The following is a 12,747-nucleotide window of genomic DNA, read 5'->3' on the forward strand; positions in this document are numbered from 1 at the left end:
TTTGTAGTCTTGATTCCTCTCTCTCTCCCTCCAAATCATTCCTCATCCTTTTAAAAAAAAAATTCCAAAAATATTCCTAGTTCACTATAACTGTCCAGCCTCACTCGCTATCCTTTCACTGTCCTCTCACTCTGGATTCTTTTCTGCATCCTTCATCAGGACACATCCCTCACAGTTTCATATTTTGCTTTTTTTTTTTCACCTCATAGGTTTAGAAAGTTCACTAACCCTGAGAAAGCAATAGGTAAGGTCAGAAGTGCTCACTGAATCCTTAAAGGGAATTAAAGCAATTAAGTTGTTGGTACAGTTGGTTCTAATCTTTTCTGAATCTTCTGAGTGCCTGTACATGTGCAGGGACGCTGCTCTAATGTGCTATAAATATGGCACATTGGAGCAGACTCGGTAAATCAAGTCTCTTGGAGTGTGCTAATTAGTATGCCCTAGCCAGCATCCATGTCTCATGTATCAGCATCCCCAAGCTTCAAAATGGCAGTGGGGGTACTTTTAACTAAAGCTTGTTTGAGCTTTAGTTAAAGAACCCCTGCCACCATTTTGAATCATGGTGACACTGATACATAAGAAGGTGAGGATGCTTTAATTAGAGCAGCTTTCAGAGTGCCCACCCTCTCCTTCAAAGCATGTGTAAAAGTGCTGTCTGAGTCTTTCTGAAATTAAATCCTGTGGGTAGAGTGGCAGGGAGAGCTGTTCTGGGGGTAGAGGGAGCTTCTTTCCATGAGCCAGGGTTTTGACATGACTTGCAAAATTTTTAAAGAAAGAAAGGTCCTAAATCTTTCTCTCTTCTCTTCTCTTCTCCCTGTAAAAGTAATGGAAACCAGATACATTTAATGTGACTGCTGTTCTTGCAGGGCTAGTTTTCTTCTGTTCCTTTTTGGGTCTGAAATTTCCCTATTAGTATTACTTTGATGTTGATTTCTCTGATAATCCCCCAATTCATAGATTGTTAGGGTTTGGAAGGGACCCTGCAGATCAGCGGGTCAAGCCCTGCCCCTACTCTAGGCAGGAAAAGACAATTGGGGTTAGGTGACCCCAGCAAGGTGACTGTCTAGTATCCTCCTGAAAACCTCCAGGGTAGGTGACAAACGCCCTTCACAGGTGGTGTAATTCCACTGTCTGGTCACTCTGACTATAGGAGTTTTTCCTGGGCCTGAAGCGGCCTTCCAGGAGTTTATATCCATTGGTCCTGGTCTTCCCCAGGGGTTCACTGAGTTCCTGATGCACTCCTCTGATATAGCAGTAAATTGCTATCAAGTCCCCTCTCAACCTTCTCTCTTCTTTAGCCTAATGAGGCCCAGGTCCCTCAGCCTTTCCTCATATGGCTTCCTTTGTAAGTCCCTGATCATACAGGTGTCTCTTCTCTGGACCCTCTTAAGTTTTTTCACATCCTTATAGAAGTGAGGCATCCAGAACTGGACTCAATACTCCAACTGCTGTCTCACCAGTGCTAAGTACAGTGGGAGTATCACTTCCTTAGTTGATGCATGCCAGTGTGTTGTTTGTTTGCCTTACTGGCCACCGCATTGCACTATTGGCTCATGTTCACATGATGGTCAGTCATTACCCCTAGGTCCCTTTCAGCCGTGGTGCAGGTCAGGCTATCGCCTCCAAGCCTATATGTATGTTGAGGGTTATTTTCCCCCAGATGGAGCACCGTACATATGTAAGTGTTAAACTTAATTCTGGCTTCAGTCTACCCAACTTTCAAGCCTGCCAGGTCCACCTGTATCAGCAACGTATCATCTGGTGTGGCCACACTGCCCCATAACTTGGCGTCATCTGTGAACTTGGCCAGAGAGCTTTTCACTCCCCCATACAAATCATTGATAAAGATGTTGAAAAGCACCAGTCCAAGCATGGACCCCTGAGGGACACCACTGGCCACTTCATGCTAAGATGACATGGATCCATTCATGAGAATCCTCTGGATCCTACCCTGTAGCCAGTTTCCCACCCACTAAACTGTTGAGCAGCTGAGCCCACAATCTTCCAGTTTTCTCACAAGGATATCGTGGGATACTAGATTAAAAGCCTTTTGGAAGTCTAGGTATATAATGTCTATCTTGTCTCCCATGTCCAGGTGGTGAGAGACCTGGTCATAAAAGGAGATGAGATTGGTATGACAAGACCTACCCATTACAAAGCCATGCTGGCTGTTGTCAGAATCTTACCTTTTGTGAGCGTATTGCACATAGATTCTTTAATGAGATTTTCCAGGATTTTCCCTGGGATTGAGGTTAGGCTGTTTGGTCTATAGTTGCCAAGGTCTTCCCTCTTCCCCTTCTTAAAGATGGACACAATGTTGTCCCCCTTCCAATCCTCAGGGATCTCCCCTGTGCACCACAAATTCTGAAAAAGCTTTGCCAGGGGTTCTGTGATGTCTTTAGCCAGTTCCATCAACACTCTCAGATGGAGTCCATTTGGCCCCTCTGACCTATAAATGTCTAGCTTTTTCAGTTGGTATTGCACCTGCTCAGCATCCACAGTGGGGAAGCTGACAGTTCCAGCATGCCTTCTATGAGCCTTGTCTTGCTTGACTTTCCCCATGGTCCAGTGAAATAGCAAAGCAAAATTAGGGTATATCTATACTGCAGAGAGAGTCTTGAGCTAGCTTTCAACAAGCTTCTCTGGGTACTGGTAGCAAACGGGTTCCTTCAGTTTGGAGCTGAGTTTGGACTATAGTCCAACCTGCCTGAAGAATAAATTAGCTGTCAGAGAGCTCTGTGCTGCCACAATTTGACTGTGTCAGGTACCTAAATTAGCTAATCTAAAGCTAGCTCAAGTCTTTCTACACCACATTGCAATGACATTGATTACAGTCCAACCATAACCTTAGGCCAGGCCCTGGCTACCATGTCAGTGTGTCAAGTGAGCTTACGCAGCAAGTCTGAAAGGCTGAACATGTAGAAACCTTTTTTTGAAGGTTTGGACTTATGCACTCAGTAACCAGACAGCTGTTTTAAACCCAAATGATTATTTATCTAAAATAAACAAAGCATCTTAGAAACCTATTACATGTTTACAGAGGGAGAACCATTCTTTTTCATCCCTATAATTTTTTTTGTGACAGCATTGTATACACCTAGATTAATATTTTCATACTGTAAGCCACCCACTACTGTAGTCAGCCTGCATTCATGTTATTAAACTGTTTAAAATCTATTAACAAAACTGACACCCAAATGAAGATATCTAATAGGTTCCTACTGATTAAACTATGTTGATCAGAGGTAGGCAATTATTTCAGCTGGGGTCCTGCTTAATGAGTTTTGTTGAGTTGTTGAGGGCTGCAAAGGTAGCCCTACCTCTTGACAGATGCCTCCTCCCCACCCCAGTCATCATCGTGGGACCAGAAGCCCCACCCAGATCCCTGACTTTTGCCACCAGAAGTCCCCCCCTTGTTCCCAGAATTACTGCTTTTGGGAGGGGGTTGCCATCTAGGAACCAGAAAAAAACTGAATCATATACTAAAAGTCAAACACCTATTATAGCATATTTTATTACAAAATTTTTTTTGTCATAATTTGTGTTTGTGTACTTTATATTGAGGTGATTGCATACTAGCTTGAAAATAAAGTCTTATACTTGTATATTGTGTGTGGGGTGTGGATGGGGTAGGTGTACATGTATGGTGGGGTGTGTGTGTGTATGTATGGTTTGTGAGAAGGTGTGGCTGTGTGTGGTGGGCGTAGGGTATGTTGTGGGGGGGTTTATATGAGGAGGGGTTGTGGGGGCAGGGTGTGGGTGTTTGGGGTTTGTGGGTTATAAAGGAGAGTAGTGGAGTGTGGGGCCTCCTCCCCACACTCCTCCCCCATGGCACACAGCTCCTGCCACCACAAGCAGCGGTAGCAGCAGCAGCCCCTTGGGGTGCTCGTGGCACATGCAGGCACTACTGCTTGGTGGTATACCACTCTGGTCAGAGCTGTGCATGGAGGCAAGGAGCTCAGCCAAGTTAACATGCCTCTATTGCATGGGGGTCCCCACGGTGCCCATGCAATTTCTGGTACTTGCATGCCACTGGGGAAAGCCCCACTCAGTGGAACTGTCTGCCTTCCCTGCTCTCTGCTGCTATGTGCAGCTTCTGGGACTTGGCTGGGAAACAGAGGTCAGGGCTTCCTGACATTCCTAATGGAGTCCCAGGACATGTATGTGGCAGTAAGGAGTGGGAAAGGCAGCCGGCTCCACTGCACAGGGCTTTCATTTGGTGATGCAAGGTGCCAGGAGCTGCACGTGAGCCCTGTGCAATACAAGTGGGTCAGCTTGGCTTTGCTTCTTGCTGCCATGTGTGGTTCTGGTTGGAGTCACATACCACAGGTTTGGCAGTGCCTGCATACACCATTAGTGCCCCAATGGCCCTTTGCCTGCTGCTGCTGATGATGACAGGGGCTGTGTGCTATGTGGGGGAGTGTGGATGGGTCCCCAAATCCCACCTCATACTTACACCCTGCCCACCCAAGCTCTTCACTTCTGCCACCCCCCAGGCATGAGCTCCGCGCTCCTGCCAGCCCCAGCCCCACCCACATTCCATATCTCACTGATTCCCTACCTGCTTTCCAGAGTGAGTGCTTCAATAGGAAGATGAGGAGTTGCTGCTGGACCCCAGCAAAGCTGACCAGGCTCCCAGTGGCTGCAGCAGTGGCAGCAGCAGTAGCAGTATTCCCATCTGGAAGCTGTGTGTGCTGACTGGGCCAGGTCTTTCCATTCACAAGGGTGGGAGCAAGGTGCATGGTCTGGGAAGGGTACAATTAATTGCTGGGAACCCATGGGCTGGATGACATTGCTTGGTGGGCTGGATCTGATGCATAGGCTATATTTTGCCCACCTCTATGCTAATTCATAAAATAAGCATCCCTGTACCACAGGCTGGGTCCAGTAGTCTCAAACTATCACAGGGCAGCTGCAAATCTGTAACAGATCTCCCTTTTGGTCACAATGGACCATACAAAAAGTTCTCTTGTGCCCTGGCTAGTCCTTGTTCCTTTAGAGCATGCGAGTGCTGAGTCTGCCAATTTTATTTATTTTTTTTTGTGAAGGAGTGAAGACAGCAATCCCTCATTCTTTAATGTACCAGCCCCCAAGGCTGTACCCTGGGGTTTTCTTTGTACTATGGTACTGAATGAAGACCTTCTGAATAAGTAGAATAATCAGGACCTTTGTAGCCCCTGCCATAAGCTTACACATGTAGTCATTCTTGGGCTCAAGTTACCTACTATCAAGTAGAGAAGGCATTCTCCCTCTGCCTTTTCCACAGTTCTAACATGTTGTCTCAGTGCATTTGTCCCTACCTTGGACAGGGTCCCTATGAGGAAACCACTTCCTCCTTGGGAATGATTTTTTGTATCCACCCTAGTGATAGAGGCCTCTCTCTGATCCATTATGATGGGGATCAAGAGCCTTGTAGTCGAACACACACACATACACACATGCAAACACCATTTCTTTGGTAAGGAGAAGCAGTGGGGCCAGGTACAACCCAGTCTAAGGTTTACCCCTCACGCTGCCACCAAAGAGTGAACGGTGAAAGTGTGTTCTTTTTACCACCAATCTAAACTATGCTGTTTACAGAAAACCACATAACTTACATTGATTCCACCTCAGGCTTTTTGAATGTCTGCATCTGGCCTGAATGTTCTGTCCCACCCATTAAATCTTGCCCTTACATCTTTGTATGTGAGATAGCTCGGCTTACACACAGTTCCTCCTCCTCAGATTCATCTGCATTCCACAAATCCAAGAATCATAGAAAATGAGGGATGGAAGGGACCTCAGGAGGTCACCTTGTCCAACCGCCTGCTCAAAGCAGGACCATTACTGATTCGATCATCCCAGCCTATCTGGGCTTTAAAAACTATGCCTACCCAGGTCTTAAAAACCCAGATTCTGCTTCAGGAAGGCAAGTGAGCCAGGGATGTTGCTTGATGAGTGTTTGTTTGGTGGGCAGTATATTTGGGCTTGTGCTCGGAGCAGTTTGAAGTGCTGCTAGCTCAGTGATTGCTGCCTATATCTGACAAAAGCCCTAACAGGCCAGGCCCAGGAGGGTATAAAAGGAAACTCTTTGTGGAACCAGGGAGCAGATGACCTGGGGCAGCAAACAGGGTGGTTTTCAAGCAGTTCACAAGTCAGTTAGCAGGTCAGTTTGCAGCCACACTCTTTGAAGGGGACTTTTAAGGTAAACTCCTTCCTTAAATAAGAATAACTAACCTACATATATTTAGCATAAGTAGTTAAAGCTCATCAGTTAGACCAATACTTAAGCCCCTTGTTTAACTAGAGTCTAGAGCGAGGGAGAACTTGCTAGGGAGTTTGCCTGGAAAATTTTCTCTCTTGCCTCCCTTCACTGTAAGCTTGGTGAGAGGAAGCAGGTTAAGAGGGAAAAGGGGACCTTTAAGGACCAAGGAGCAGTGAACAAGTCAGCTTGCAGGGGCATTTGCTAGTGAAGGTTTGCTTGAAGTCAGAGGCAGGAATAAAGAGGAGGCATATTTAAAGAGACCCAAAGAAATGGATGAAGGATGTTGCAATGCTGGAGCCACTGCACTGCCAGCTCTTCTTCTGCTTGTACCTGCCTGGGACTGTCAGCAGGGATGAGTAGAGTAAGGGAAGGATGGAGCCCCATGAGAGTGGTAGGGGTTAGTTTCATAGTTGCCTACTTGGTAGGGTTGGAAGGGACCTGAGCAGATCATAAAGTTCAACCCTCTGCTATGGGCAGCAAAGGATGCTGGGGTCAAATGACTCCAGCAAGGTGTCTATCTAGCCTCCTTTTGAAGACCTCCAGGGTAGGACTGAGCACCACTTCCCTTGGAAATTGGTTCCAGATCCTAGCCGCCTTGACTGTGAAGTAGTGCCTCCTGATATCTAGCCTGAATCTACTACCATTATTCCTTGTTATTCCCAGTAGTGCTTGGGGGAACAGGGACTCTCCCATTGCCTGCTGGTCCCCCTTGGACAGTTTATAGACGGCCACCAGATCCCCTCTCAGCCTTCTCTTGTGGAGGATGAACAGATTCAGGTCTCATAGCCTCTCCTCGTAGGGTCTGCCCTGATGCCCCCTGATCATGTGAGTGGCCCTCCTCCTCTGGACCCTCTCGATGCTGTCCATCCTGAAGTGCAGGGCCCAGAACTGGACACACTACTCCAACTGCAGCCTGACCAATGTCATATAGAAGGGGAGGATAACTTCCTTGGACCTGCTTGTGATGCATCTGTGGATGCATGACAAGTTGCGGTTAGCCTTCCTGACTGCATCTCCACATTGGCAGCCCATGTTCATCTTGGAGTCTATAATGACTCCAAGATCCTTTTCTGCCTCTGTGCTGACGAGAAGGGAGTTCCCCAGCCAGTAGGTCTGCTGCTGGTTCTTCCTCGTTAGGTGCAGTACCTTCTACTTGTCAATATTGAATCCCATCTTATTCTCATCTGCCCACCCCTGTAACCTCTCCAGATCCAGTTGCAGCCTGTCCCTCCCTTCTAGCATGCCCACTTTTTCAGACATCTTAGTGTCATCTGAAAATTTGAACAAGGTGCTTTCCACCCCCTCCTCCAAGTCGCTGATTAAGATGTTGAACAGTGCAGGCCTGAGGACCAAGCCCTGGGGGAACCCATTGCTCACATTCCTCCAGGTCAAAAATCACCCATCCACCACCACTCTATGGGTGCAGACCTCCAGCCAGTTGGCGACCAATCTGACTGTGTAGGCATCGACACCACAATCCCCTAATTTTTTTTAATGGGAATAGGGTGAGAGACAGTGTTGAAGGCCTTCCTAAAGTCCATAAAGACTACGTCCACCACGACACCTGTATCCAGGGATTTTGTGACCTGGTCATAGAAGGCCACCAGGTTGGTCTGACAGGACCTGCCTCTAATGAATCCATGTTGGTTGCCCCTAAGCATACACTCCCTTGCTTGCCCCTTGCAGATGAGCACCTGGATAATTTTCTCAAAGAGCTTCCCCAGGACCGAGTTAAGACTAACAGGCTTATAATTTCCTGGGTCCTCCTTCCTCCCTTTTTTGAAAATGGGAACCACACTGGCCCTTTTCCAGTCCTCTGGCACCTTGCCAGAGCACCACAAGTGCTCGTAAAGCTGTGCCAGGGGTCCTGCAATGACCTCTGCTAATTCTCTCAGCACTCTGGGGTGGAGATCGTTAGGACCTACTGATTTGCACCTCCCCTGGGACCATCAGGGATCCCAGTGTGGGGGATGACCTGGCCCCTGGTCAGAAAAATGGAGGCAAAGAAATTGTTAAATAAGTTAGCTTTGTCATCTGGTGCAACCACCAGATTTCCAAGCATGTTCTGCAGAGGCCCCACATTACCCAGTACCTTCTTTTTACCAAACTGAGCCAAGCTGAGGTGGGATGAGGCAAAGGAGAGATTTTCCCAGTAAGCACAAGTAGGACAGTGTCAAAGATCAAAGTCTTTGATTTCAGATGCCGATGGCAAAAGGTCAGATGGCAAAAGGTCAGAAGCTAACACAACAAACTCTGCAATTGTAATTTATCCCTCTGTATTAACAGTGCTGCATATATATATATCCCTGTCTGTGCCTCATTTCAAATCGCTTGAGCTTCTCATACAAGAGAGAGAAACTGACCTTGACAGCCCAGCATGAAAGATAAAGTACCTATAGTAACGAGATTAGCTGACTTTAGTAAAGTTGTAAAATTAAATAATATACTATGTGTGCCATCCTGTGACCAAACAGAACCAGTACCACCTAAGTAAAAATAACCCCCCTTTTTTATGAAACCTGAGCAAACAGAGAGCACAAGTGCCAACTTGTTAATTATTCATAATTAGTGTATAGTAATTGGTCACCTGTGAAAAAGTATAACTTTGAAAGAACTTCCACCCAAAGCAGAGAACTGTGTATTCACTCAAGAAGAACAGATCGTGCATCTCTCCACCTGGGTATCTTTCTGGCGTATCCCCAGATATCTCTCTATCTGTGTCGTAATCTTTCGTATCAAGAGCTCTTGGTAATCTGCAGACTGCAACAGTTTATATGAATCGCTTGGAATCTGTAACAAGCAACTCTCTTACCCACCCTGTAAATGCTTGGTAGCATGATATCTGCATGCTGTAACTGAATAAATCAACTCCTCTGCCTATGCTGCAACACATCAGTAGCGTAAGTAAAATAAACCTTTTGTGTAACCAAATACACTGTGTTTAAATTTTCCTGACTCCTGCTCATCGTTATCACCCACCTGTCCGGTTATAAATCCCCCTCCTCGCACCAAGCCGGTCGTGTCAACCCAGGCTCGCAGGTCAAGGGTGCACCAGCATTAGGGGCATGACAGACAGGAGGAAGAGTTATTTTTGGAAAGCCTGAAGTAAAGTGAAGGCAAGGCTGGAAGAATAAGAAATAAGTTGGTCCAAGGACTAGTTAAATGAGTTTCTTAGTTTCAGTTGGGAAGGCATTCAACAAAAGGATAAATAAGTACCAGTGAGCAGCAGACCTCAGTATCCAGAGGAGTTCAGAGAGTGGACCCTGATATGCATGCCCATTCTAGACCAGTGGGAATTTTCTATTGCAGGTGTCACAGGAAAGGGGCAGGGCATAGGGGAGGTGGAGCACTGCAGAAGAACTGTGACCTTGCCAGATGGCCTTTTGCTGGAGAGTCATCCAACATCCCCACAAAGAATCAAACCATCAAGGTGTGGTGGGCAAGCAGGAGAGATTGATGAAGGTCAGTGAGATGTCAGCATCAGTGTGGGGCTAGGCTGAAAGTTCAGGCCCGCTCACAAGGAGGGTGAGCCTTCAATGTGCTGCACCCATGGAAAAGATGAACATGATTCTCGACTGTGTCAAGGAAGTGGTTTCCAGCAGGAGTAAGGATATGTTGTTTTCATTGCTCGAGGCAATACTTGAAATACTGTACACAAATTCAAGTCTTCCATGTGCTATATACTTGAATTCAAATAAGATCAGGTACAGAAAAAGGCCAGTCTGATTATCAAAGTACTATCTCAGAAAAAATGATTTAAAAAGCCCTGTCTTATTCCACCCAGAAAAATGAAAGCTGAGACACACTATGGCTGCTCTCCATAAATACCCTTGCCGTGAAGGAATTTACACTGAAATTTAGAAGGCACTATCTATTCAGCAAGGAGTTCAGTTACAAAACAGCCTCCTAGTAAAGAACCTTAGCAACTTTTAAGAAGGAAATTATTGGATTATGAAAAGGCTTATGTGGCATAGCTGTCATTGATATCAATGAACAGGACATGGTGCCTTTCAGTCTTTCTCAGAATTTTTTATCTTTCTTAGGAGTATGGGAGTGCAGCAGAGAAACTAACCTGCTTGCGAGTGACAGTAAAAAAACAGAGAAAGGGAAGGCAATAGTTAACAGATTCTAACAAAACTACTCTGATTGTGTTTGAAAATCTCTGTGCCCAACTACATCACATTGATTAGATTACACTACAGGTTCTGTGGCTGACAACTGTTGTAAAAGAGCAGGGAAAATGGCCCTCAGACTTGCTACTGGAAAAGACATATGCTCTTAGGACTGATGTGGAAGTACACAGTGTTGAAGTGCTGTTGTAGCTGTGATAATCCAGTGACCTGAAGAAGAATTAATTGCATTAAAAATCTTTTCTAGGTCATAGACTCATAGGGCTGCAAGGGACCCTGAAGGATCATGGGGTCCAGCCCCCTGCATGAGCAGGTCTATCCTTACTATGCAGTTAGTCTAATAAGAACCTGGCCTCTATGATAGTACAGTTATTTTCCAGGAAATAACACCCTAATGTTTCCACTGAGTTGTCATAGACTTTTTTTCCGCTTTCACCAGGTGGCAGTGGGCATTTTATCTGGAGAATTTATTACATCTTTTTCTGATTCACAGTTTGTGCTATTGGAGGAGAGAGAACATGCTTTGTTATCACTGCCCAAAAAACTCAGGGGAGGAAACAGTAGTATAAAATGCATGCCTCCTCCAGTGTTCTCTTCACATCTCCATTTACACTGATATGAGATGTTGTATCTGAGAAGGAGATGCATTAGGAAATTCAAAATAAGTAGGAAAGAATTCTAAGATGGCATCTCAATAAAAAGTGAGTTATTTCTTTTTTCTAGTTACTTTGTTATCTGTGTTCAGCTTGTAAAAGCTGCTGATATAAAGATCTTACCTATTACAACTCCTTTAAGTTTCTGCTACATTTTATTTCTGTACTCAAAATGATACTAGGAATATATTCTATTAACATTGTAATTTTCTTTTTCAGGAGGAGTTGGGAAAAGGAGCACGCACTCTTTTTTTCCCAGACAGAAGACTGTTTAAGAATTCAAAACTAAGAGCTTGAGGAAAATTATGGACTCCGCTTTTCCTGAAAAGGAAGATTTGCAGTACTGTTTTGAGGACATAAATGGATCTTGTTACAAAATAACACGATCTCCTGCACTCCGAGTAGCTTTGTACTTTGTTCTTGGCTTTCTCACAATCCTTACAGTAGGAGGGAACCTGATGGTAATGATTTCAATTACTTACTTCAAACAGCTTCACACTCCTACAAACTTTTTGATTGCATCTTTAGCCTATGCTGATTTTAGCTTAGGTCTGAGTGTACTGCCTTTCAGCACTGTCAGATCCATTGAAACCTGCTGGTTTTTTGGGGAAACATTCTGTAGATTTCACAGTTGCTTAGTTGCATTGTTTTGTTATGCATCAATATTTAACTTGTGTTTCATCTCAGTTGATCGATTTGTTGCTGTCAATGACCCTCTAATTTATCCTTTCAGGTTCACAGTGCCAGTGTCTGGACTGTTCATAGGTGTGACCTGGGCACTCTCCATACTGTACAGTTTTTCAGTCTTCTACACTGGGGCTAATGATGAAGGGGTACAAGAATCAGAGAATGCTCTCCCCTGTGCAGGGAAATGTCAAATTACTTTCAATAAGACCTGGGTGTTCATATCCTCTCTCCTTTATTTCATACCTTTCCTGACAATGATAGTCCTTTACAGCAAAATCTTCCAAGTGGCTAAACAGCAAGCTCGAATGATAGAGAGCATAAGCAACAAAACACAGTCCTCAGATGATTACAGTGACAGAGTGGGAAAAAGAGAAAGAAAGGCTGCTAAAACACTAGGTATAGCTGTGCTTGCTTTCTTGATATTCTGGGCACCTTATTGTATGTGTGTAATAACTGATACTTTCCTTGACTATGCAACTCCACCTTTTGTTGTTGATACTGTAAGTTGGCTTGCTTATTCAAACTCTGTCATTAATCCTTTGATTTACTCTTTCTTTTATGCTTGGTTTCGGAAAGCAATGAAAGTGATTGTGAGCTGTAAAATAATAATGTATGATTGCTCAGAAATGAATTTATTGTCAGAAGGATAATGCAATTTATTTCTCCTTTGTTCCCATTAGAGATTGCAGAAAGTCCTGTAGGTATTGATGAGTCTGGGAATTTTGAATTGTGGTATTTTTGATTTTCAGGTTTACTACATGGATTTTTTTTTATCCGAATGAAGAGAATTCTTAACTATAATTGTGTTGGCTATTTATTTTAAAATATTTTTGCAAGCATTGTAAAGTAATTGTAATTTTTTTGTAACCCTTCTGCCAAGCACAGATCGGCAGTGAGAAGGGCTGGGTTCACATTCCAGGGTATTCAAGAGCTTGAGCCCCTACCATGAGATCTGGGAACACTAAATTTGCTAATGTGTCTGTCTTACATAAACAAAAACCCATCATCACAAGCAGCATAAACACAAAAGAAA

At 44.7% G+C, this 12,747-nt stretch overlaps 1 protein-coding gene across 1 annotated transcript; it reads left to right on the forward strand.

Moving 5' to 3' along the window:
• Positions 1–11,265: 11,265 nt before the first annotated feature.
• Positions 11,266–12,477, forward strand: LOC149873132 (trace amine-associated receptor 7a-like). The gene has a single exon (XM_090031449.1). The coding sequence runs from the start codon at positions 11,333–11,335 to the stop codon at positions 12,362–12,364; it is 1,032 nt and encodes a 343-aa protein (XP_089887575.1). The 5' UTR covers positions 11,266–11,332; the 3' UTR covers positions 12,365–12,477.
• Positions 12,478–12,747: the final 270 nt, after the last annotated feature.

Source organism: Crocodylus siamensis, chromosome 1 (genome assembly GCF_052110815.1).
Source record: "Crocodylus siamensis isolate JL-2025a chromosome 1, ASM5211081v1, whole genome shotgun sequence".
Taxonomy (NCBI): Eukaryota; Metazoa; Chordata; order Crocodylia; family Crocodylidae; genus Crocodylus; species Crocodylus siamensis.

What these genes read in the sequence shown, in the direction of transcription:
- LOC149873132 (XM_090031449.1), top strand. Translation starts at nt 11,333, where the DNA reads ATGGACTCCGCTTTTCCTGAAAAGGAAGATTTGCAGTACTGTTTTGAG.